The following is a 27112-nucleotide window of genomic DNA, read 5'->3' on the forward strand; positions in this document are numbered from 1 at the left end:
CCCTCCCCCTCCTCTTCCCCCTCACTCCCCTCCCCTCTCCCTTTTCCAATGACACTCAGCAGCACAGCCTGTGCCCACCTCAACACCCACTCTTTTTAAAAAGAGTCTTAAGGGTCTTTACTTACTTATTTCGGTTGATATGAGGCAGTGTAGCCCTGGCTGTGCTGGAACTCACTATGTAGACCAGACTGGACAAAGATCCACCTGCCTCTGCCTCCAGAGTGCTAGGACTAAAGGCATGTGTCACCACACCCGGAAAAACGTGATCTATTTTTAAAAGAAAATGTAAATCTTTCCACGAAGAAAACAGTAGCCAAACTTTGCAGAAGTGACTTATTCAAACCTTCTGTGATAAAGGAAAACAGAGCAGAAAGCCAGTGCATTTTTTTTCAAAGTCCGGATACCAAAACCAGACAGGAAAAGTACAAAGCAGAGCCAGTTGCAGGAAGAACCCACCCAGAAAGACCACTTGAAGATCTTGAACAATAAGTACAGAATATGAGAAAATACAAAAAGACAAAAGGGAAGCCACGGCCATTGCAGTAGGTACAGAGAAAGGGCCTGGTAAGTCTAATGCGTCTCTGGTGTAAAACCAATTTAGCACACTGAAAACTGAAGGGAACTGTCAGCCTGACAAGATATTTCTACCCCCAAACCCTCAGCAAACTATTCTCCATGTTTAAATGTTAGAAGCATATTTTTAAGGCCAAGAAAACAAGACGATGATTTCTGCTATTAAAACTTCCACTCAGTACGAGACTACAGGTGCCCACTGGAGATGCCAGAAACCACAGAGAGAGCAGTGGTTCTCAACCCTGGACCTCGACGCCCTCGGGGCAGCAAAGCAGACATCCTGCTTATCAGATTATCATTATGATTCAAAACAGTAGCAAAATTACACTTATGAATAGCAATGAACTTATTTTACAGTTGGGGGCCGCCACAGCATGAGGAACTGTATTAAAGGGTCACAGCATCAGGAGGGTGAGATCCCCCACCCTAGAAGAAACCCAAATTCTTGTGTCTCCAAACGGTCAGACTACATTGGGGAACCTGAGAGATTCTACAGACACACTAAAACTAAGAAGATCCATGAAAGAGTATGAACTTAAGATCAAGTCACATATCAAGATACCAGCCCCAAGCTGGGAAAGTGTTAGTGCACGTTAATCCCAGCAGTCTGGAGGCAGAGGCAGGAGGATCTCTGTGAGTTGTAGGCCAAGCTGGTCTGCAATGTGAGTTTCAGAATAGCCAGGAATACATTCTATCTCTAAAAGAGAACAAAAGAAAAATGATGAAGATAGGGAGGGAAGGAGGTATTTTAAAGTGAACCGTGTGCAATAGCAGTAAAAAACAAGACCAGTAAAGGCCTCAGCAGGTAAAGGAGGTTTGCCACTAAGCCTGACGACCGGAGTTGAATTCCTGGAACCCACAAAATAGAAGGAAACAACTGATTGCCAAAAGTTGTCCTCTGACCTACACACACACACACACAAACACACACACACACACACAGAGAGAGAGAGAGAGAGAGAGAGAGAGAGAGAGAGAGAGAGAGAGAGAGAGGCAAACTAACAAGTAAGTTAAATTCTTAAGTCAGAGACCTGGCGATGGTACAGGTTAGTGGTAAAACGCAGTGCTTAGCATGCACCAAGCCCTGGGTTCAATCTTCAGTAGCAAAAAGTAAGGGCCCTGAAGATGTAGTTCACCAAACATGTACAAGAGCTAGCTTATGGAGAAAACTTCTTTCAGGCATGGAAGACGTAAACAAGGAAGGTGATATGGGTCATGTTCATATACAGTGTTCATGAAAGAAAAGATGGTGTCTTAACACTGACGCATAGGTTTGAAATGAAGCCACTTGAAAATACGATTCTAAAATCTGTAACAAGGAGATTGAAGACAAAAGCCATGAAGGGCAAAGGGGGGTTGTGTGTCTCCGACACCAGGACAACGATGAGCATCTGTGACTTCAGCCCAGGAACCCGAAAAATGGTCTAATAGAAAGTCGGAAACCAATCCACATCACAAACCGTGAAAGACAGGGACCGCTCTGTACATCAGTAAAGAGTGAGGGACCCACAAGCTAGCTCAGTAGATAAAGGGGCTTGCCACACCAACCTGGTGACCCAAGTTTGATTCCCCCAGACCCACCAAAATGCTGACTCTGAAAAGGTGTCCTCCAGCCTCCATAAGTTCGCGGTAGCACAAGCTCCCCCGCTCCTCCCTCACCCCACATTATAGACACAGAAAATAAATTAATATAATGTTTTACAAAAGAAAATGATACAGAAGCTGCTCATTATCCACACATAAAAAATAGACTCCAGAGAAAGATCTAAATATGAATTGGAAGGTATGAAGTTTGAGGGAACAAAGGGTTTTTTAAAAATGGTTAAAGATGCGTGCATGCCTCTGTGTATATGTGTGTGTGTGTGTGTGGTAGGGGTGCTCGCACAGTGCCTCCAAACACTCTCCTGTGGGGCGGGGCTGGGGCGGGGTTGGGGTAGGACTGTCCCACCTGGGGATTCATCCCAGATACAGTCACCAAACTCCAACAATATTGTAAATGCTAAGAAAGGCTTGCTGAAAGGAATGCGATATAGCTGTCTCCTGAGAGGCTCTGCTAGAGCCTTACAGAGTCAGTCAGATGCTCACAGCCAACCATTGCACTGAATGCAGGGTTCCCCAATGGAGGAGTTAGAGAAGGGACTGAAGGAGCTGAAGGGGTTTGCAACCCCATAGGAAGAACAATAATATCAACCAACCAGACCCCCTCCCCCAGAGCTCCCAGGCACTAAGCTACCAACCAAGTAGTACACATGGATATGTAGCAGAGGACAGCCTTGTCAGGCGTCAGTGGGAGGAGAGGTCCTTGATCCTATGAAGGATGGATAGATGCCCCAGTGTAGGTGACTTCTGAACGGGGCTGTGGCAGGGCTGTGGGTGGGACTGAGGGTAGGGCTGTGGGCGGGGCTGGGGTAGGGCTGTGGGCGGGGCTGGGGTAGGGCTGTGGGCGGGGCTGGGGTAGGGCTGTGGGCGGGGCTTGGGTAGGGCTGTGGGCAGGACTGAGGGTGGTGCTGTGGGCAAGGCCGTCAGCAGCTACACACACATGAGCAGGCTCTCATGGACATGCATATGGAAGACAGAGGCCAACGTTGGGTGTCTTCCTTTGTCACGTTCCACCCTATTTGTCAAGCTAAGTCTCTCTCTGGACCTGGAGCTCACCACTTAGGCTCTGCCAGCCAGTGAGCAGCAGCCACCCACCCTCGTGTACCTGGCCTTTAATGGCTGAACCCTCTGTCCTCCAACTCTTTCCTGGCCTTTTAAAAGTAGGTTCTGGAGTTTGAACTCGGTTCCTCATGATTGTGCGGCAAGTACTTTACAGACAGAGTCATCTTCCCAGCCCCTGAAAAAAAAAAAACTCTAAGGAAACACAGACAGCAGAAGTAACAGAAGAAATAACTGACAAATGTGAGGACATTAAAATAAAGACTTTCTTATTCCTCCAAAGATGCTATAAATAACCTGGAAAGATGGGCTACAAACTGGGAACCGATATTTGCAATTCATATGTGACAAATGATTATTATCCTGAATATATAAAGAACTCCTAAAAACCACTAAGAAAACAACCAAAAAAGAAAGAAAAAAAACTAACAGAAAATGAGGTGAAAGATGTGCGGCGTTTCACGGAAGGAGAGGCCTGAATGCCAATCATGGCTGGAAAATGCATTCAGCCTCATTAGCACTGGGAGAAATGCAAATGAGAGCTATAGAAAATCACCCCCATACAAACCAGCCCCACAATGGGAAGGAGGCTGGCGAATTTTAATCCTGATGTACAGCAACAGCGTCTTTCACACCAGAAGGGGCAAAACTGCTTTGGGAACCATCCTGGCGCTGTCTGACGAGGCTGAGGGAGCACGGACGTCATCTTCCAGAGCATCTACTTCTAGGCTCCCACACACGAGTGTCTACAGAGCTGTGTAGCAGAGCTCTCAGCAGCCTCACTGTGGAGGCAGGAAACAGGAAGCCAAACAAATGAATGTCGCAAGGAACACAACTGTGACATAGTCACACAGTGGAAAACTATATATCAGACAACAGTTAATGAACCACGGCCAAGTCAGACATCTACATGGGCAAATAGGAGAATGTGACGTTGACGTCCAAGAATAGAGTTTGGGTTCCTTCTTACAAAGCTCGAAAATGAGTAATATTATACACTGTGCTCTTCGGGGAATATTTATGTGTGGTATAGCCGGCCTTTAAAGGCCAGATGGAAGGACAGCTAGACTGGAGAGATGGCTCAGATGTCAAGAGCTCACTGCTCTTTCGGTGATGTTTTATTTTGGCGGGGAGTGCTGAGGTTTGAACCCAGGGCCTCCTATGAGCTAGGTAAGCACTCTGCCACCAAGAACAGGCTGCTTTTGAAGAGGACCAAGATCCCATTCCCAGCACCCACACCAACTCCCAAGGTTCCGTCGCCCCCCTACTGTCCTTCTCAGGTACTGCAACCACAGGATGGGCATACACACACATAAGCAGACACACATAATATAAAAATAAATAAATCTTTCAAGAAAAAAAGACCAGATAATTGTAGATGCAAATTTCAGGGGAGTCTTTATATGAGGGAGTGATGGGGGCGGGGGGGTAGGTGGAAGCAGTGCCCTGCTACAGCGCTGAGTTGAATGCCCATGGTTCACTGATACTCAGTACAGTTACAACTTCAGGCATAAAGAGGGTTTCAATGGCATTCCCTATTTTCTTTTGTGTAAATCAACACTAAATAAAGTAAAAAGATGGAAAATGAAAGCAGTTAAGGGCTGTTAGAGCCTGAGTCACTTTGCTCTGGCAATCGGGACACACAGCACCACGCAATTTACAAATACTATCTCATTTGGACATCATAGCTGCCCTGTGGGGGAATCAGTTGACCAGCAGAGATGACCTTCTTCCCATTTTGTATGTGGAGAAACAGACGTCTAGAGAGCCTAATGGAGCAACTTGCCCTAGGTCGCACAGTCTTATAAAGGAGATTCCAGAGGCCTGCCGGGTCTGCATGACTCCGGGCTGGTGGTCTCCACACCTTGCCCCCACCGACTGGATCCCAATCTGGCAAACAGTAGGCACCCAATAAGAGGCGAAGATGTGCCCATCCCCTTCACTGATGCCCTCAGCCCCTCCAAGCACAGTGCCAACACATCCCGCCTATTCTCTGGATTTCTGGGCCAATGTTAATACGCAGGAGGTAGGACGGCCTTGACAGGCTCTGTCCTGTGACCTGTGAGCCTGGGGTTTGAGAGGGCCGGTACTTACCCCGCGGGCTGTAGCCAGGAGCGTCCATAAAGGACAGTCCCAGCCGCTCATCCTCCTGCAGAGTACTCTGATCTGTGAAGCTTCGGTCCACGGCACTCATCATGTGAGTCTTCTCCTGGCGGTAGTTGACGGTGGCTTTCGTCATGTTCACTGGCTTCCTGCAGAAGGGGACAAGACCCTGCACTGGGGGTGGGGCCCATGGCACCCAGAGATAGGAGGGAAGGCCAGCTCTCAGAGCCCTGTAGTCAGGAGTCTGCAGCATTGTAAATGCATCTTTAGATGTGGAAGGGCCGCATCCCATATACTCTTCCATGACCAGCCCATGGCAGCCAATAGCAGCCAGGAGCTTGTTCCCTATCCCTCCTGTCTCCAAGGTCTCTAGAGACAGTCATTCACTAGGCCTAATTAGATGCCGCTGCTGAGCCACCATCCCACAAACCAGAAAATTAAGCCATACAGCCCCAAGCACCGGCCTCCCACAAGATCCCTGCCTGGGAGCTCCCTCTATCCTCCAGGAGAACCAGGCCTTTTGAGGGCAGGCCAGGGTCTGCTTTGCCAGCTCAGGGGCCTCCCAGGGGACTGTGGAACCCTGTCACCTGCCTGGACAGCAAATGAGTGCAATGAGGGAGGGGAGGAGAGGGCAGCCCTGCCTGGGACCCTTCACAGGTGGAAGCATCAAGCTATGACACCCAAGCAGATCTGAGGAGCCCCTGGGAGCCCCCAGGCAGGGATCTTGGGAAAGATAAGAGGCAGAGAGCACAGCTGTGCCTCTCAGGGGCTGAAGGGCAAGAAGCCCACGTGGAAATGTCCTAGGGCCCGTGTGGAGGCCGAGGAGACCCTGCCAAGCTGGCTGAACAATGAGACCCAAGAGAACCCTTCGAGTGAGCGGATACTGGCCTAGAAAGCGGTCTCCAGTGGTGCACCGCAAGGCTCGATTCCAAGCCAGGGGCTGTCAGCCTCCTTGGAAAAATTACAAAATCAAACCCATCAGGTCCACAGGAGACAGAGCATGGGGGCTGAGGGGGGGTGACACCTGACTCCACTGGCCTCCGGCTGATCCCAGTGTGAGAGAAGGCAGATGGAATTTAATGCACACACTCGAAAGTTCTGAATTTAGGTTCAAAAATTATCCGCACAAAATCACAGGAGGGAAAAGCAGCCGTGTCAGCAATTCCTTGGAGTGAAGGGAGGAAAACTGGGGGGCTGGTGCTGGGAACCAGCAGGGTGGGGACAGATTCAGGAAGCTGAGGGTGGGGTGAACCTCGCTGAAGAGGGGTCATGGAAGCGCGGAAAGGTGATGTGAGTCACAGGGTAGCTGGGAGGAATACAGCGCCAGCTCACTCCAGAGGCAGCGCTGAGGACGCAGAGGAGCAAAACCAGGAGGGAAAGTCAGACATGGAAGGAGGCCGACACTGACAAGGCCAGAGAAGGAGCGGGCAGTGGGGAGGGCAGGCCCCGGGAGCCTCGGCGGTCAGAACTACTCACGGGTAGTAAGAGTAGGCATAGCGGTCCCTCCTGGCAGCGTGCAAAGAGAAACAGCAACGTTACCAGGCTTCCCTCCCAGGGGGAAGGGACCACACAGGGCAAGGAGCCATCATCCTCAGTCTGAAGGCTGACCAGATGTAAGCTCGGGCGAGAAGCCCTTCCAGAATCTTCCCTAAGTGCGCTGCAGAGGTAGGAGAAGATCCTGAGGGATGCACAGCTTTTGCAGTCACACGTGCATGTGCAGAGACGTACACACGCGTGCATGTGCACACACATGCACTCTTACACACAACCAGATACACTCAACAGATTCACATACATAGAATTACACCGGCACACAGACACAGATATTCAAACACTCAAAGGCCCTTTCCCACATCCACACCTGCTCTGGCCTCTGCAGACAGCCCTTACCCTCAGACTCTTCTCTGCATACTCCACAGGCCCTGAGTAGGAAGTCAGAGGCATGCACCTCAGCCTAGGAAGGAGACCAGCTGATGACAAGGAGAGGAGGGTGACAAAGCCCCAGCAGGGCAGAGAGGCCCCAGCAGGACACCTAGGCAAGCCTAGGGCTCACTCTCCCCACTTTGACTGACCCTGACTATGGGGCTCATTAAGGAACTGGGCTGCCCTCTCACTGGACACCCAGAGTGTGCATAAAAAGCTTCACACTGAATTAAGACTGGTACTGATTGGTAAAACACTTGCCTAGTGTTCTCAAGGCTCAGAGCTTACTCTCCTGCACTGAAAAGAAAATCCCATTGCACAGACGAGGACACTAAGTCACAGGCTAGCATGGCGAAAGCCAGCCCTCCATCTCAGAAGACTTGTCTCAGGACCGTGGCCAAGGAACTCCCTGCCAAGGCTCCATCAAGCCCAGGGGTTGCCACCATACCTGCGACTCTGTCCATTACATTTGGCTGTTCTGGAACCTGTTCAGATCCTGCTCTGTTCCAACCCACTCCAAAATGCAAACCAGAGGAGCCCTGAGGAGTACGCTGGCTCCCCAAGGACAGGACCAGGGGACACAGTGACGGGACACATTGCAAAGAGTAAACACAGAGCTGTGGAAGGAAGCAGTCTCGGGGGCATCAGAGTCAGCCTGGACAGGTGCTGCTGATTCATGAGTTAGTGACTGTCTAATGGAGGCTGTCTCCTAGTGACACCCGGACTATATCTGTGACCCACCTTGTCCTGGCCAGAGGCTCTGTTTTGCAAGTTGGAAGGATGATATACCACATAACCCATTCTCTCCCCACAGGGAGATTCCTAGGAACTCAAACACACTCCAGCAGTGCCCCTGTAGAACAGCCTTCTATGTTCTACTTAGGGGGCCCTCTTGGGCCTCTGCTGGGCACAAGTGCAGACAGAGATCTGCTGTTGGCAGGGAGCCTCCGGTGAGGCCTTCCCATTTGTAGCGTACGAGGCCTGCGTTCAGAGCAAGCCCTACCACTTTACCTAGTGACACAGGCAGCTCCCTTTAATTACAGCTTCTCCATCGGTGAAGAGAGAGTCAGACCCGCTGTTTGTCAGGATCCAAGAAGGAAATGTTCTAGGATACATCCCAAGTGCCAGAACCTCGTCTGGCACATTCTGGGTACTCAATAGCTATCGCTCCTGGCACACAGTCATTCCTCATTAAGTGATCATTAAAAATACTGTGTCTCAAGACACTCTTCTGGGACTTCAGAAGAAAAAGAAAAATCTGAGCCGGAGCCCAGGATAGGCCATCCCAGACTCACTACCTCCATTCCACGGGCACACCCTGTCTCCATTGCTGATGGCCCGAGTCAGCTTTTTGTCCCCCCTTCCTGGATCCTACTTATCTACTCCTGGCAGCCCAGAGAGCCTCTGCCAACCAGCCTGTGTGTGCCCAACCTGGCAGCAGCAGGGGCTACGGAAGCCAGAGTCCAGATGGAGAAGGAGAAGGCTGGCTCTGCCTCTGGCTCCTAGGGTGACCTTGGGCAGGTCCACTGACACGTCTAGGGCTCAGTTAAAGTGCTCGAGCCACCATGGTCTGGACACGCCTGCCGGCAGAGGTGGTCTCAGAAGCCTCCACCCTGCCTCCCACTCTGCTTAATGCCCTGTGCTCTGGAGGTGGGGGGAATGTTTGTGTTTTGGTGCTTTGAGGTTTTGTGTTGTTTTAAAACAAGATCTCTTACAGCCCAGACAACCCAGTATTTAGCAGAGATGACCAAGATGGCCTCGAATTTTTGATCCTGTCCCATCCATCTCTGGAACGGCACATGTGGTGTGACATCATTTCTGGTTTATCCCACGCTGGGGACTGAACCTAGGGCTTCCTGGGCGCTAGGGACGCGCTCTACGTAGTGAGGGAGATCATCAGCTTTGACATGCTCTATTGCTCTAAAACCATTCTCAGCACTAGACCAGATGTCCTTCATCTCCCTGCCAGCTCTCTCACTCGGGGGCTCTGGGCCTCACAATCAGTCAGGGCAGATACCCTGGCTAGAGGGGCCAAGTCACAGTCAGGGAGACTCTGTCCCTTCCTACTGGAACAGCCCCTGTAGGCAAAGGACGGCAGGGCCTGCTTCCAACACGGCTCCCTGGCACCAAGCAGAATATTCATTCCTGGATAGTGGTACCTGGCACCAGCCAGACCTGTGCTCCAGCTACAACAATGCCCTTTGCTGAGTCTCTGACTCCCACCGTCCAATGTGTGTTAATCCACAGGCCCATTGCCCAGGCTGGCAACTCTCCACATACTTTGCCACGAGACGAGATGCTCTACCAACCCCAGCCACAGCTCCTCTGTGCGTGGCAGGCTTTCCCGTAGTAAGGGCCCCTGGTGGGTCAGGGCACTGCCCACTCACCCTTTGCGGATGATGACAATGATGGCCCCCAGGAGGAGAATGAGGACGGCGAGGCCACCTGCGCAGATGCCCAGGATGAGCCCCATCTCCTCCGATCTCTGGGACACTTCGAGGGGTCGCTTGCTCTCCTTGCACGCAGCTGGGGAGAACAAAGAGGACAGAGAATCAAGGAAGCAAAGGCCACCAGGGCCAGGACCTGAGAACCGAACAGGCTGCACAAACACGCATGCGCATCGGCCCACCACTGCATCCAGACAGTGCTCCACTGTTCAGTCTGGGAGGGATCTTCTAACCCCGCCTCTCAGCCAACAGCCCCGCCTCCATATTCCGGCTCAGCCTCCCTCAGCCCGCTCTTCTCTCACACTCCCTAGGGCCTCCCCCAGGATCTTCAGAGAACTGGGAGCACCCGGGGCCTTCCGAACTACTCTTGCCACCTGTCAAGTGATGGAGTGGGCGAAGTACCTATGTCACAGATGATACATCCCAGGACATAACCAACCACATCCCATGTCTAGAAAAGGGACTCACATCACAGTCTCCCTGTCTGTCTCTCACCATCACCCTCAAGACACAAGACACAAGCTCAATGGCTTTCTCTCCATTGGCTGGTCCCTGTCTCCCTTAGAGTCCCTTCCGTCACTATGGGGAGTAGAAAGGATGGGAGGGGTGGCCTGCTGTCCAGCTTGAGAGAAGGAGCCATTGAGGTGGCCCAGGATGGGAAACTCTTCCTGACCACGGCCAGTCGCAGCTTTAAGCTCCTGTAGTCCTGTCTGCTCCCTTAGCCCTGGGGCCCCTGGAGCTGCATGGATGAGAGGCCGGGCCGGGGCAGGGCTGAAGATACCTAGCGGACTCACCTTTCCTGGCAATTCGGATGCAGTTCAGTCGGGTTTCCTGGAAATACAGATAAAGGGGCTCAGAGACACAAAAGCCAAATGCACACTCCACAGACCAGAAAGGCTTGTACTGAGTTAGACAGGGCTCACACGTCAGCTGCAGAGTGTTAACTGAGGATGCTCCATAGAGCCGTGCCTTAAACCCAGTGAGATCAAAGGACACAAACACAGCATAGGAAAGTGGGGTGGGGCCTCAGACACGAGGGCAGGAACTGATGCAGGCGCCTGCTAAACAGTGAGAGAAGCCAGAACTGGAACACTGAGAGGCCAGAAGCCAAGAGGGAAGAGGTAGAGTCTGGGGTAGAGGCCAGGCCTAGACCTCTTGAGGTGGGGTCAAGAGTGGAGGTGGGGCCTGGACTTCTGGAGGTGGGGCCTGGAATGGAGGTGGGGCCTGAGGTGGAGGTGAGTCCTGGACATCTGGAGGTGAGGCCTGGACCTCTGGAGGTGGGGCCTGGGGTAGAGGTGGGGCCTGGGCCTCTGGAGGTGGGGCCTGGACCTCTGGAGGTGGGGCCTGGGGTAGAGGTGAGGCCTGGGGTAGAGGTGGGGCCTTGGGTGGAGGTGGGGCCTGGGGTGGAGGTGGGGCCTGGGGTGGAGGTGGGGCCTGGACCTCTAAAGGTGGGCTTCTTCGGAAGAGGCGGCTGAAAGAATGCACGTAAGGGGGCCTGGACTGCAGGAGTATCGGAAGAGGTTAGCCTACAGAGAAGTCTAGGACCACGCCTCAGGCCTCAGTGATAAGTTTCCCCAGAGGCTCCTCACCCTACCACCCACCACCCCGGCCTACACCACCAGGACTCCGCTGGCCCCTCACCCCTTTCAGACGGCTTGCTGCCTGGAAATAGATGAGGTAGGCCTTCCTGGGCTCCAGCGGTGGGTTCCAGAAGCCACGATAGGTCTGGTTGTCACCCACCGTGAAGGGCATGGCCTCAGGCAGGCTGCTGGCGGCCAGTTCAGCCCCAAAGTAGTGCACCAGGCCGCGAGCCAGGGCTGTCTCGAAGGTCAGGGGTACGGAGAAGCAGTCCTGAGCTCCGGGCTCCCGCCGCAAGCGCCGCGGCCGCTCCTCCTCCACAACCACCTGGTAGACGCTGGACAGGGAGGAGACAGTGCAAGTGACCACAGAGAGCCTACGGGCGGGGAAGGTCGGGGCTTTAGCTCTGCTCTTTTCTAGACCAGCAAGTCATGGATGCTCCCGGGCCTCAGTTTCCTACTCTGCAAGATGGGAGTGACCCAGGGTGTAGACAGAAATGGCACTTAGCTAATGAGTATCATCGTTATTGCTGACACCAACTGTAGCCCCGCCCCGTAAGAATAAACCCTATGGCCCACCTTGTCAGTGAGCCCTCCTATGTGTGACACAGAACCTGGAACACGGAAACAAGGACTCTTCCCTGGGTAAAGGATGACTAGGGTGAGGCCACATTTCCTGTGTTCACATGAGAGGGCCTGTGCTGATACTGAGGAATCTGGGCCTCCCAGAACTATCTCTCCACAGCAGAAAAGAGACCATCACTAAGCAAACAACCACATACATCCTGGTGCTGCCTAGAGCCCTTGAAACCCTAAGGCAGCCCTCTGTCTACAAACTGGAGCCCACTGTGCCCACTGTGCCCCACAGGGCCCTCATGCTCTGATTTGCATCTCTACTCCTGACCGCCATGGCTCCTCCAGTCCTCCAGTCCACTAAGCTAGAGTGGACTGGGTGGGGTCTGGTGTGTTTAAATATTTCCCTAACTGCTCAGTCTGTGACGCCTACCTGTATCGCCCACCCATGACACCCACCTGTGATGCCCACCTGTGATGCCCACCTGTGACACCCACCTGTGATGCCCACCTGTGACGCCCACCTGTGACACCCACCTGTGACACGCACCTGTGACGCCCACCTGTGACACCCACCTGTGACGCCCACCTGTGATGCCCACTGGTGATATCCTGCCTGCCAACCTGTGCTCTGGGAAGCAGGAAAGCCCTTGCCTTCCCTCCAGTTCCAGATGCATGGAGTCAGTTTACTACCTGTCACAAAATTGCTACAAACACCAGCCCAGGTCCCTCTCAGCCCCCTAAGCTAGGGTCAAGCCTCCTCCATCCTCAAGTGCTCCCAGGAGAAGTCAAAGGTAACTCACGTTAGCCTGGAGTTGGAATGATATCTAAGAAAACGGAGCCTAGAAGAGCTGAGGGGACATGCCAGGGTCACCGGCCCACCATGTCCCATCTCCCTGTTCCCATCTAGCGTGGCCAGTACACCTCACAGGATCTCCCTCAAGAGGACACTGAGGGAGAAGTTCGCCGAGTCCTCCCTGGTGATGCCACACAAGGACCCAGAGGCTTCAGAAAATAACGGCATTGCAGGGGCCTGAGAGTCAGCTCCAGGCAGGCTGTGGCGGCAAATATGGAGAGACCCAGCAGGTGAGGAAGAGAAGCTAAAGGGCAGGGTGAGAGGATGGAGGGATCTAGGCACCACCTATATGGGACAGCCACCAGTCCCCACTAAAAGAGGACAGCCCAGGGGCAGAGGAGCTCTGGACTTCCAAAAGAGCCACACCCACCCTCCCATCTCCTTACCAAACATACCACAAAGGCAACCCCGAGACGACTCCACACACACACTCCCTGTCTGTACTCCAGCACGCACATGTGTGCAGACACACACACACACACACACAGCAGAGGCTTTGCAGGATAAGACAGCTAACATGGCCGTCAACTTGACTGGATTGAGAAACATCTAGGAGACTGGCAAAGCACACCTCTGGGCATGTGTACAAAGGCGTGTCCAGAGAGGACCACCTAAGAGTGGGTCGCCGTCCCATGGGCTGAAGATACAGATGGAATAGTCGGGGAAGGAGAGGGCTAGCCAGCTCAAACCTTGGTACTCTCTCTCTGCTTTCCAGTTACCCTGAGGTACGTCACCACCACCACTACCACCACCACCACCACCACCACCCCCCATCCCGGCATGTCCTCGACAACCTGACGCTCTGCCTGTGTGCACATCCATGGACTGAACCCTCTAAAACCGGAAGCCAAATTGACTCCTTCTCTCTTCAGTTGTTTTGCTAGCATGACTAATCACGTGCTCTGAACGGCATCCCATGGGGGTAAAATGCACATGAAGCCCTAGCACTGTCAGGCTGACCATGAGTCACGCCTGCGTGAACACCCTCACCTTCTCAAACACGTGCACACTCATACCGGTTTCCCCACGTGCCCCTCACCCACCCTCACATCTCCACACCCAATGCACCACAGAGGCAACCTGAGATGACCCCCCGCACTCCCCATCTGTATCTCCCATGCACACATGTGAACGTGCGTGTACACACACACACACACAGAACTGAGGCAGGCATCATGACACCAGTAATCCCAGAGTCCTCTAGAGAGTGGGAAACAGGAAAACCACGTGCTCTATGGGGATGGCCTTATCTGTCTGGCCGCCCACCCCTCCAGAATGCCCACCCCATACGTCCAGGAACAGAACCAGCTAGAGAACACGAGGCCCCAAGAGTCTCACTTCTCCTAAATGTCCAGTGAATCGCCCTGGGAGGCCTAAACCATCCCTTCTCGGAACCGGACACTGTCCAGGAAACCCACGACAGTCCCCGCAGAGGCCTGAGGTCCTGGCTGGGAAGGAGCGGCCCCAAGCTTCCCACTGCCCCGAGTCATGGAGCACCCTTGCCAACTCTGAGCCCAGGCAGGGAACAGGGTAACCCGAGAGCTGGCCGAGTCAGAGGTGAGGCCCGCTGCCTACCCTCTCCTCGCAGGCTTTCCTACCTGATGGGTGCTCCGCGGCCCTGGGCCGGCCTCAACAGCACAGTGATGGTGTTCTCGGACTCGCCCAGGGGTGACGGCATGTCAGCATAATCAAAGCTGGGTGCTGAGAAGAGACAGAGACAGAAGCTTGGAGCCTGGACACTGGTCTGTGAAGACCTGATCTCCGGCCCCCCAGACTTATCATCATGTTCCCTTGATCTTAGACCTCTGACCTCCGACCTCCGACCTCCGACCTCTGACCTTAACTCTGATTCACCCACTATAATCTCCTGACTCCATACTTCAGCCTTTAAATGGTTCATTTACCTTACCAAGGTCCTCTATACCCACACTAGGCTGCTCTACCCCTCCATATCCTAGGAGCCCTGGGATCCTGGGCTCCCTCCCATGGAAGCTCACCTGAGATGTTGGTGGTTATCTCGGTGAGAGCCGCCTGGCCGAAGCCCTTACTCGTACGAGCACGCACGGAGAACAGATACGTGGTGCCGGGGTGCAGGTTGGAGAAGACGTGGTAAGTCTCATTCCGGAGTTTGGAGATGGTGCGTCTCGGGCCGGGCACGTTCACTGCTGGGTCTGAGGACTCAATGCTTTGGTAGCTGATCTGGAGGACGGAGGAGCAGGGAGGTGGCACAGGACAGGGATGGGTGTCGCTATCCAGGAACCCCACCCACCCACTAAATCCCACAGAAACTAGAGGTGCACTAGGCCTGCCCCCTACCCTGCTCAGAACTCAGAGGGCACCGACTCTGACCACCGTGGAAGTAGCTTTGAGGACCACCCCGGTCTTCCCACAGGCCTCTCTGTATCACAGCACAGGGGGGAACTTTGACCTCCCACTTCCCACCTCCCACCAGGGCCCCTGTTCACCTCATACTGAGTGATGAGGCCATTGGGTTCCTGGGGCTCCTCCCACTTGAGGAAGATCATGTCCTCCAGCGGAGTGAAGGTCAGGGACTCAGCTGCAATCCCACCAGGCACTGGAAGGGAAGGAGGAGGTAGAGGGGAACGGGCTTTGGTTCACGCTTCAGCCTTGCCTCTTCCTAGCTGTTCCGCTTGGGCTGTTTAGCCCACCTGAGCCTCAGTTTTTGCATCTAAGAAATGGACATGACACAGTCCCCCTCTCTCCAGAGCTAAATAATGTGAGGTATGCAAAGTCCAAACCCAGCATGGCCCATTCCACGGGCAACAACGTTTTCCTCCATCTTTCACAGGCAAGCAGGTTCTATTCAGGCTCCTGCTCCAGCTGGTAACTTCCAGGAAATGTAGATATTTACCAGAGAAAGGAAAACAATTGCAATAGGGGGTTGGGATCATGGGTGGAGATATTTTTCTGTCTAAAATGATCTTAATTACATAAACAATCTCAATGAGACTGAAGAAACTTAACAGCACTGACGATTGCGTTACACATGTGCTATGTTACACATGTGCTATGTTACACATGTGCTATGTTACACATGTGCTATGAAAATTTCCACGCAGGCACTGGGAGGCATGGGTCAGTTTGGTTTGGGCTGCAGTATACACTCTTAATAACAAACACAGCAGGGGATGGGGGAGGCAGCTTCTGACCAGGAACACACCTGGGGTGGGGGAAGTGGGGTGGGGGTGGGGAGGGGCCATCAAGCAGGGACAGCAGAACCATGGATAAGAATCAGAGATTGCTGGACTGAGGAGTCTCTCGGCCCAGTGGGTAAAGCATGAGGACCTGGGTTCAGATCCCCAACACCCATGCAAAAGCCAGGCACTTGGTGTACGTCTGTAACTCAGTGTGGAGGTCAGGGGCCAGAGACAGGTGGAATTCTCAGGACTCGATGGCCGGCCAGCCAAACAGAAACAAGAAGATCCAGGCTCAGTGCAACCTTGCCTCAAAAAATAAGGTAGAAAGCAATAGAGAAAGGCACCCAATGTGAGCATCTCAGGCCTACACAAACACACACACACACACACACACACATATATATATACATATGTATATATATATGTATATGTATATATATGTATATGTATATGTATATACACACACACACACACCCAGAGTAGGGGGTGAGCACACATACACCCAGAGAGGAGGGGTAAGTACACACACACACACACTCACTAACACACATCCACTCACACACATATATACACATACACACTCACACACTGGGGGGTGAGCATACATACACCCAGAGAGAAGGGTGAGCACATACACACAGATATATACATACACACTCACACACAGGGGGGTGAGCACACATACACCCAGAGAGAAGGGTGAGCACACACACACACACACAGATATATACATACACACTCACACACACACACACACACAGAGGAGGGGTGAGCATGCGTGCGCACACACACACACACACACACACACAGGGTGAGCACACACACACACTCACACTCATATACACACCCACTCACACACACCCAGAGAGGAGTGGTGAGCACACACACACATACACACACACACACACAGGGGGAGTGAGCATACACACACTCATACACACACACACACATATACCCAGAGAGGAGGGGTGAGTGTGCACACACACACATACACACACACACACACACAGGGGGAGTGAGCACACACACTCACACTCATACACACACACACAGAGGAGGGGTGAGCACACACACAGGGGGAGTGAGCACACATACCCTCATACACACACACATAGGGGGAGTGATCACACACACATACACACTCACACTCATACACCCACACACACACAGAGGAGGGGTGAGCGCGCGCACACATACACACACACAGGGGGAGTGAGCACACACACTCACTCACACTCATACACACACACACACACACGGGGAGTGATCACACACACACACACACACACACACACACGGGGAGTGAGCACACACACATACACACACACGGGGGGGGGGTGAGCAAGCACACAAACATACAGTGAAAGCTAAGCATTCAGCTAAAGCAAGAATTTCCCAAGATCATTCTCCACCTACCCAAACTTAAAAAAAGAAAAGGCAATTCTCAGGTCAGTAAGGTCACAGAACCACAAAAGTTTCATTCACCACCAGTGGAGTATAAATGGGCACGACTGGAAAACTGTCTAGCTAAAATCTACTAAAGATGAGCATACGCCCTTGCAACCTCGCCATTCTCTCCTACACACGCCCACACAACGAATGAGTATCAACCAAAAATAATCTGCCCAGACTTTCTTCAAAGCACTGCTCAAAGCAACCCCAACTCAGAATCCACCTGGAAACTTCCCAACAGTTAACAGAAAGTAGATGCGGAGGGCTGGTTTATAGAATGAACCACACAGTCCTGAGAACACATTTGCTGGGACCGTGCATGCCGCAGTCGGATCTCCTGAGAGCATTAAGTTCACAGAAACAAGTGGGCACAAAGCAAACATCTACTGCATGACTCTGTTTACCCAAAGCCCAGAACCAAGAAAAAGTCACACATAACGTTATCTGGCAGGATAGTGGTTACCCTTGGGAGGTGGCGAATGCAGGGAATTAGTGGCCTCCTGGGTGGTGTGGGTGGGGATATGATTTCTTCGTTCGGATGTGAGTTTCCTGAGGTGTCCAGGCTATGGGAATTTATTGGACTGACTTAGGACAAGCACCCTGGATGATGGACTGAGGTAGACTGCCCATAGCCCTGGGGACCAACTGACATGCAGAGATCACGAGAATGGAGTAGTCTGGTGTTTAACTACAGGTTGTGCAAAGCTGTGGGGCAATCACAGCCATTGCTGGGTCCTGCCATAGAAAGCCTTCAGTGTGTTTGCAGATGCTGGAGGTGAGTAGTATTCAGGGACAGCCAATGAAGTGGGCTGAGTTCTATATGGGCTACTGCTATAAATAGAACATATAGAATACACACACAAACACATACACATGTATGTATATTACATATGAAATAGAAAACTGCACACATGGGCAGCCAGAAAACCTCTGAGCCAATCCTCTTACAGGTTCCTGGGAACCTGCAGGAATTTAGAGAAGGCTTTGGGCATGCACTGGCCTTAGAGTGCAGCTGCAAGGAGTGGCAGGTCTGCCAGGCGTGGTGATACAGACCTGCAAGTCCAACAGTTAGGAAAGGGAAGTAGAAAGACCAACATAAATTCAAACACAACCTGCATGACAGGTGAGACACACACACACACACACACACTCTCAAAAAACTTAAAAATAAGTAACTCGGACGGGGTGAAGCTGGTGGTAAAGTATGTGCTCAGCATGTGCAAGGCCATAGGTTCAATTCCCAGCACCAAAACAAAACAGCAAACGCAGCATTAGGGCCAGGTTTACAACACCCTGCCCTGCCAATCACAGACTCCCTTTGTGAGCTCCTCTGTCCCAGAAGACTAGAAACAGCAGCGTGCCGCCCAGGGTGCTCATGGGGGTTGTCTACAGTAATACGTAGAACCCATCATCCTGGCATCTGACGTGGAGCACGCGCCTAAGCAGGCAGTGTGACACATGCAGCAGGCTGAGCGAGCGACAGGGCACATCTACCAACATTTAACCACTTGCTGGGCCATGCAGCAAGGGGCAAATTTCAAAAGACTACATGCAGAATGCCTTCTCTGACCACAGTGGATTAGGCCATAAATCAATAATGAAACTATAATTAATTAGAAGTCCTCCTTAGTGGACTGGGGACGTCTCAGTGGTAGAGGGCTTGCCTTGCATGTACAAGGGCCAGATATCAATATCACTCCCCGGTAAACAGACAGACAGACAGACACACACACACAGTTATAAGTGCTTAGATATCAAGCAAAGTGAACAGGTAGTGGTGCACACCTTTAATCCCAGAACACTGTGGAGGCAGAGGTAGGCGGGTGGATCTGAGTTTGAGGCCAGCCTGGTCTACAGAGTGAGTTCCAGAACAGCCAGGGTCTACACAGAGAAACCCTGTCTTAAATTAAAAAAACCTCCACCATCACCCCACCCCCAAAAAAGATAAAGAAGAAAAGAAATTAATTCTAATTTCTTTTAGTAATTATCAAAGTAATCTAAATGACTTTTGAGTCAAAGAGGAAATTATTACAGCAATTAGAAAAGGTTTAATATGGTAATGAAAACAGAATGTACGGGTGGGCTGAGGACAGGGCTCAGTGCTGTAGGACGCATGCTCATCACGGACATGTCTGGGTGGGGTAAAGCCCCAGACGCGATGACAAACATCGTAGGAGGCAGCTCAAGCAGAGCATAAAGAAAATCACACAGCTTTCAGTGCACACCTTAGAATTAGACTCACGCGCCAAGGAATCGGAAGCAGAAGGATTAGAGGCTGAGGCCAGCCTCTGCTACATAGCAGGACCATGCTATGTAGAAAAGGGGAAGGGGTGGGGCAAGGGGGCGGAATAAAGTCTCAAAAAGCTAAAAATGAGGCTGGAGAGACTGGCTCTGTGGATGAAGTGCTTGCTAGGCGAACAGGAGGACCCAGCGCCCACAACAAAACCAGGCAGGCCTGCTGGTGAGGTCCTGGTTCAGTGAGAGGCTCTCTCAAAAAAACAAAAAACAAAAACAAAAAACAAAAAACAAGGTAGAAAGTGACGGAATACATCCAAATCTATTTCTCAAATAGATTTGAAAACTGTTATTAAAAACCTTGCCATGCAGAAAATTTCTGGTCCAGATTAGCTGCTGAATTCTTCAAGACCCTTAAAGAAGAAATTACTCTAACCTAAGAACCCACAGTTTCTCCAGGAATGAGTAATGGCGCACCACTGCCTTGCTACAGTCCTCTACGTGAATCTGAGCATTGGCCCTGGGTCTGGGAGGCGCTCAGAACTCTGGGAACGTGGCCTGCACGCTTACCATCTTCATCTGTCTGGAAGGTGACCTCCTTGCCCTCCTTGCGCCCCTCAGGGTTTGTGAGAATTAGACGCACGTGGACACTCCTGAATGGCAGCAGATTCTTGATGGTGTAGCGGCTGGCACCCCGCTCCATCTTCACACACTCCCGGATGGTCTGGTTGTGGCTGCCTCCCAGGGTGTAGCGATAGCAAAGGGACACAGCATAGGTATGACAACGTGTGACATTGTAGCCCAGGGGCTCCCACTGCAGGGTCAGCTGGCGAGCCTGGATCTCGGCAAAAGCCAGGCCTTTGGGGGCCCTCGTGGGCTCTGGAGACACAGGAAGCAGGAAGAAGGTTGGGAGGGGGGAATGGGAAAGGAAAAAGGGGAGGAAGAGAATGTCAGTCAGCCCCCAGAAATCATTCCTCCTCACCCCCCAGGAACTCCAAGCACCCTCAGAACTGAAGAGGCTAATACCGTATGCTCTGGAGTAAGGGGGCACGCGTGTGAATCTGGGCCCTACCAGCTGCAGCCGGCAATCACGGCCTAAGAGATTCCACCTCTCTCAGTCTTAGTTTCCTAAACTGCAGGACCTAGATCTGGGTCTCCAGCACCCCCCATAGAAGCAAGGCCCCCTGGGAAAATAGCTAGACTACATGCTATGACTGTCATGGTAATACACGTGAACCATGTATGGCAAATGCTAACACACCGTAATCCTTCAGTGCACTGGCGAGATGGCTCGGTAGGTAAAGATGCTTGGCCAAGCCTAACGACCTGAGTACAACTCCTGAGACCCAAGTAACAGAAGAAAAGAACTAACTCCATGGGGTTGTCCTTTGACTCCAATATTCACAGTGTAGCCCCACCACATACACGACAGACAGACAGACAGATCAATGGAAAGCCAAACAAAACCTTTAGCTATTACACGTATAGTGGTACATACCTATAAGAGCAGCCTGGGCTACAAAGTCTCAAGATAAGGTGTGCTATAATTAGCACAATTTACCCCCTAGTTCAAGAACATTCTGAACAACACCAGGCCAATCAGAATCAATCTGTGGCTGTATTTTCATTTACTAATTCTAAACTTATTGTGAAACCATGTATAGTAATCGAGAGAGGATTACAAGGATATGTACAAACCAGGACGATGGAGCTAGGACAGCAAATGGCACAATGACAGGAGATGTGTGGAATGCAGAAACGGAGATCCCTGTCCTTAAGACCGACGAAGAGCTCTATGGGTAAGGTGCAGACTCGATGGTGAGCCCCAACGCGGGGCCTCAGGGAAACTGCCAGCTGCAGCAGCAGTAACACTGACAGTTAATGTGTAGGGGGTTGGATGTGTCCAGCATCTTTCAGGAGGCTTGAAGATGGGTTATCTCATTTAATCTTTGTTGAAACATGAGACAGGGGCTGCCATTGACCTACCATACAAAGAGAAGGCAAAGGTCGGAGCTGAGGTGAGGAGGCCATACTCACAAAACCAAAGGGGAGCTAGGATGGAAACCCAGTCAGGCCAGCCCCAGGGCCCACACTCTGACCCACCCTGCCCTGATCTGCAGGAGGAAGTCACCTAACAGTCACACCCATGCTACAGAGACATAGCTGCACCAACAGGAGGGACAGGCAGGCTGTGCTACAGTCTCTTAATGACGCCATATGTCCTCATTTTGTAAATAGGGAAACTGGGGGCCTGCAGAGATAGCTCAGTAGGTTAAAATGCTTGCTTTGCAAAGGCGAAGGCAGTGTTCAATTCCCAGAGTCCACGTAAACATGGATGTGGTGGTGTGCACTTGTAATCCAGCACCCAGGAGGCAGAGGCAGACAGGTCCCTGGTACTTGATGGGCAGACAGCTTAGCTTACCCAGTGAGCTCTAAGGTACCATGAGAACATCTTAAAACACAAGGTGAGAGCCGGGCGTGGTGGTGGTGCACACCTGTAATCCCAGCACTCTCGGAGGCAGAGGCAGGCGGATTTCTGAGTTCGAGGCCAACCTGGTCTACAGAGTGAGTTCCAGGACAGCTAGGGCTACACAGAGAAACCCTGTCTCGAAAAAAACAAATCCAAACAACAACAACAACAATAATAATAAAACCACAAGGTGAGGCTAATGACCTGAATACGGTTCCCAAGACACATGTGGTAGACAGAAAGCCTGCCTCCTACAAATTGCCCTCTGACCTCCATGCACATAGTATAGCATGTGTATTCACATATAAACACACACCACACACACACCTCACAGACACATACACAGAAACATGCATACACAACACATACACAACACACAACCACATACCACATGCACACATCACACATATATAACACACACACACAGACTCCACACATACATACCATATCACACACACACATACACACACACACACACCCTACTCCCTACTCCCTAAGTGAAACCAAGAGAGACCCAGGGCTCAGCTCATATCCCCCTGTCTGCCTTGACCAGACTGTGATCTTAATCAAACCTCTGAGAAGGAAGAAGTCAAGATGCTTCCAATGATCCTTTATCCCTCACTATCTGATTTGGGGGACATTTGAATCCATGCCTCAAAAGTTCTGTGAGTGCCTTCCTTTAGAGCGTCCCGTCACAGACCTTAGGACCCCTTTGTGAGCAGCTGAGAAGACCCTGTGACTTAGCCCCTTTCGGAGGTTAAAGAGGTCCCTGGGGTCACTGTCCTTGGCAATTTACTCAGCAGCCCTGTTATAGAAGACACATCTGGAGACATGAGTTCACACTCCCAACACAGGAGTGCCTGGGTGACAACTGCCAACCTAGAAGCTGAGCACAGCAAGTCCCTGACCCCACCCAGCTTTCATTTCCTCCCTAGCCCAGGCCAGAGGCAAGTCTTCCCTTCAGCCCTATATGCAGCCATCAGAGAACGATTTCAGATTTCAGACCCTGCTGACAAGGCCTGCCTCTTGACTGGCTCCCTTCTCCCCAAAAGCAAAACACACTCAAGTTCCATCCCACACAGGCGTTAAAGACTGGCTGCTGCTACTCACGGCCACCCGGTGCAGGATGCCTGCCGCTGGGCTAGTTGCCCATACGAGGGACTTCTCACCATTCTGGCCCAACAAGCCCACAGGTGTTCGTGTGGGTTCTGTTTGACCTTCCATTCTTATGTGCTGGAACGATAATACTACTGTGTGCTCGCCCGCCATCTTGCTCAGCAATTTGACATGGTCTCTGCTCTGCAGCTCTGGGCTGGCCTGTGTGCACTGTACCAGGGCATCTACAGGAGCCAATTTGCTAGCCCTGTCTTTTCTCTTGTGAGAGTGGGTCTCAGACCAGCTCTGCCCACACTGGAATACCTTCCCACCTTCCTTGATGTCCTTCAGTTACTTGCTTTCTTGTCCTCCTGCGGGATTTCTTTCTTTCTTTCTTTTTCTTTTTCTTTTTTTTTAATAGGAAAACATTTTTGAAGCCTTTATTTACAAAAGCTTTAAAAACAAATAATACCTTCTGTTTTGCAAATAATGTTTAGTTTAAAAAGGACCATCCAGGTACAGCATTTTCAAATCATGTATACAGAATGTACAAGGGAAACAAACTATGTTGCTAACAGTTAGAAACTTGCTAGTATCGTTGATTGAAGTGTAAATAACACACATTACAACTTGTAGTCCATCACTTCAGGGTAGAGTTAATGTTCACCAATATCTTCCAACACATGCTCTGGTCTGGTCACATATTTAACATGGCTAAATATTTCACAGTCTCTTGTCAATATATATAAAATAGATTGCAAAGATATACACAAAAAATAAACAAGCGTTACACTCCTCGGGTAATTTTATTAGGTATATATGTGTGTGCATTTAAATATTTCTTGCATTTTGTTGTTTTGCACCAAATCTCTCCATTCAATGAGCAAGACTGTGGGGGGTCCTACCACCAGCAGCAGGTCAAGTCTGGCTCCTGCTGATCAGTCTTTCTAAGGAAGATGCTAGGCTCGAATTTCTAGACCTTTCCAGTTTTCAAAAGAATCAGAGATCCAGAAGTTTTATATTGCAATATCCAGATTTAAGGCCACTTAACGCTCTGCTCAGGACTCGGGGCAGCAGCCTGCGTGGATGGTAAGTGCTAGCTTAGGTGGACAGCTCCCTTTCCAGCGCCTGGGTGACCCTGGTCTGCCCAGGAAAGGAAAGCTCTCTTGCCTCTTCCCTTCAGACCTAAGCAGATCCTGGGGCTCAAACACCATGTTGACCAAGACTGGTATGCTGACTTAAGGGTGTGACTCCAAGACTCTCTACTTCCAAAGGCCACGCACTATAAGGCACTCCCTAATACACACTGGCAAGAAGGAGCTCAGGGACCTATCCAGGTGAATCCCACAGGTCACTCAGATACCAGAGGGTAGGGGACTTGGGAAAGGAGGACGCACGTAACTAAATTGACCCAGCACGGGTTGATTGTGACAAGGCCAGCGGGCAGTATTCCGCCCGTAACTGCCTCTGTCCCGTGGGAGGAGCTTCAAACAGGGTCACGCGCATCCAAATCCATATCCTGCATGCACTCCTCACCAGCTCTGCAACTCCAGGAAAGCTACCTAGCCCTTCTGAATAACTTATGTCCATGGAGGAAATAATGCTTACTTCAGAACTGTGAACTATCCCAGCACTGGGTGAGAAGCGGTCAGAGGACCAGAAGTTCTAGGTCATCCTCAACTACCTAGCAAGTTCAAGGCCAGCCTGAAGCACATAAGACCCTGTCCCCAAAACAAACAACAAACCTAGCTCCTTTAAATACCAAATATAAGCCAGGCACAGGCCTGTGTCCCCAGCACTTAGGAGGCAGAAGCTAAGGCAGTGGTTCTCCACCTTCTGAACGATGCGACCCTTTAATATGGTTCACCACGTTGTGCTACTTCATAACTGTAATGTTGCCGCTGTTAAGAATCATAATGTAAATATCTGTGTTTTCCAATGGTCTTAGGTGATCCTTATGAAAGGGCCATCCGACCCCCAAGGGGTCCCGAGGACCTCTGGGTTATCCTTGGCTACATAGTAGTTAGGGGTTAGCTTGGGCTATATGAGATCATGCCTCAAAATAAACATAAGGAAAAAGGAAAGATAAGCATCTCATGGGACCTGGTAAACCAGAGTGCCCAGCCAATAGTAATCGATAGAGAAATGAGTGCACCAAAGCGAGACTTCTGTAGCAACACAAATTAGCGGAAGCAAGCCGCAAAGCAATAACACGTCCGAGCCCTTCTAATCACTCCTGACTGTTTACCCTAAAGAATACGATTCAAGAGAATAAAGGGAACAGCAAGCATTTAATTTTTTCGATGTCGTATAACAATAATAAGGATATAGAGGCAAACAGCCCAGCAATCTGGGGACACAGTAGATGTCTGCTGGCAATAGCATAATTGCAAACGGTGGCGCACACGGACCGGCACCGAGCAAACGGAGCAGAATCCTGGGCGCCTGCTCCATCCCAATGGCAAGTGTGTGAAAATGTGCACTGAAGACATATGGATGGAGACTGGAACAAGACGGAAAAATTAAGGCAGCTGTTGAGTTAGGATGGTGATTCAGAGCGTTTGCTTTTTTTTTTAAGCCTTTTATGGTGCAATATTATTGTTTTTACAGTAAATAATAGAGTGGAGGGAATTGTGGGCCTGCAGAGCCTGACAACACAGCTGCCCAAGAGCAAAACAACCCCAGGCCAGGCTCCAGGGCGGTTATGCTGCCAAAGAGGAGCCTGTGATTAGGAGCGGACCTACCCACCTGGCCCCTGCCCCATCCCCACCCTTGGCTAGCCTGAGGAAAGTGTTTATCTGGACCTGACACTAGTGGGCACTTAGCCCCAGGCAGGGGAAGTGCCGCTGTCAACACTCATCGGAAATCCAGAGGTGTCAGCAGTGATGGCTAATGGTGATTCTCAATCTAAAGGATCCAAAACCACCTGGAGATGAGGCTCTGGGCATGCCTGTGTGGGAGTTTCTTGATGAGGTTAACTGAGGTGGGAAGACCCGCCCCAGATGAGGGCAGTACTGTCCCATAACTTGGATCCCAGACTGACTAGAAAGGAGGCAGGAGGCTGAGCACTAGTAGCCAGTATCCCGCTCTCCCTGCCTGCCTGCCTTGTGGCCAGCTGCCTTGACATCCCCGTCATGATGGACTGCACCCTCAAACCGTGAGCCAAGAGAAACACTTCTTCAAGTAGTTTGTTTAATCAGAGCCTCAGGGAAGAAACCCGCTCTGTCCCTGGCTCTGCTGTGTGCCACTGTGCAGATATGGGCAAGCGACTGAATCTCTGAATCTTATTCACCTGTGAAATGGGAAGGATCAAAAGTTACAGCTGTTTGGTAGTAGCCTCAGGTCGTGGGGAACTGAGTCAGGCTGTACAGGACAGTAGCCCCTAGGCATGGAGAAGGGCTCAAACCCAGGCTGACTGCTCAGCTCCGCCTGCAGAAATGATAGGCCCAGATATTAAAAACTACACCCTCTGCTCCCAGACAAACCACAAAAAATAGCTGTACATCCTGGTACGTACCCGTGTTTGTGAGTGTGTATATATGTATATGTGTTGATGTATATGACGTATGTGCATATGTATATGTATGTATATAATTATGGATCCTTCAGCCTCCCTATATGAACTCAACCTTCATCCCTCAGAAAGGTTGAGGCCCTTCACTGATCCAATAAAGCAGTCTTAACCTGTTGAGATTGAGTCTGTCTGCCTCTCTGCATCACTTTTATACAATGACGATGCACTCGTGTGTGTGTGTGTGTGTGTGTGTGTGTGTGTGTGTACATGTTGGAGTCCTCTGCCTCCACTCAACACCCACTGTAACAGTGATTACAGGCATACACTACCACACTCATCTCTTATGTCGCTGACAGCAAGCTCTTTGTTAACTGAGCCATTTCCACAGCCCCACAACTTGGGTCCTTGACCCACTGTCTGATTTCAAGCAAGCCCCGCCCCCATCTGCACACTGAGAGGAAGGTGACAGAGATTTTCC

The 27112-nt window shown here is 51.2% G+C and overlaps 1 protein-coding gene across 4 annotated transcripts in view; it reads right to left on the reverse strand.

Annotated features, from left to right (window-relative positions):
- The window catches only part of Ptpru (protein tyrosine phosphatase receptor type U), a 77108-nt gene that overhangs the window by 25729 nt on the left and 24267 nt on the right, over window positions 1-27112 (reverse strand). For 3 of the 4 annotated variants that reach the window (XM_052177545.1, XM_052177543.1, XM_052177544.1), the window contains exons 8-15: window positions 20126-20434; window positions 15176-15285; window positions 14708-14909; window positions 14309-14411; window positions 11346-11619; window positions 10499-10535; window positions 9645-9783; window positions 5326-5483 (exon numbers count right to left, since the gene is read on the reverse strand). In XM_052177545.1, the coding sequence (XP_052033505.1) occupies window positions 5326-5483; window positions 9645-9783; window positions 10499-10535; window positions 11346-11619; window positions 14309-14411; window positions 14708-14909; window positions 15176-15285; window positions 20126-20434 (1332 nt within the window). The remainder of the gene's footprint in view (window positions 1-5325; window positions 5484-9644; window positions 9784-10498; window positions 10536-11345; window positions 11620-14308; window positions 14412-14707; window positions 14910-15175; window positions 15286-20125; window positions 20435-27112) is intronic. The other variant, XM_052177546.1, reaches the window with a different exon arrangement.

Source organism: Apodemus sylvaticus, chromosome 3, assembly GCF_947179515.1.
Source record: "Apodemus sylvaticus chromosome 3, mApoSyl1.1, whole genome shotgun sequence".
Taxonomy (NCBI): Eukaryota; Metazoa; Chordata; class Mammalia; order Rodentia; family Muridae; genus Apodemus; species Apodemus sylvaticus.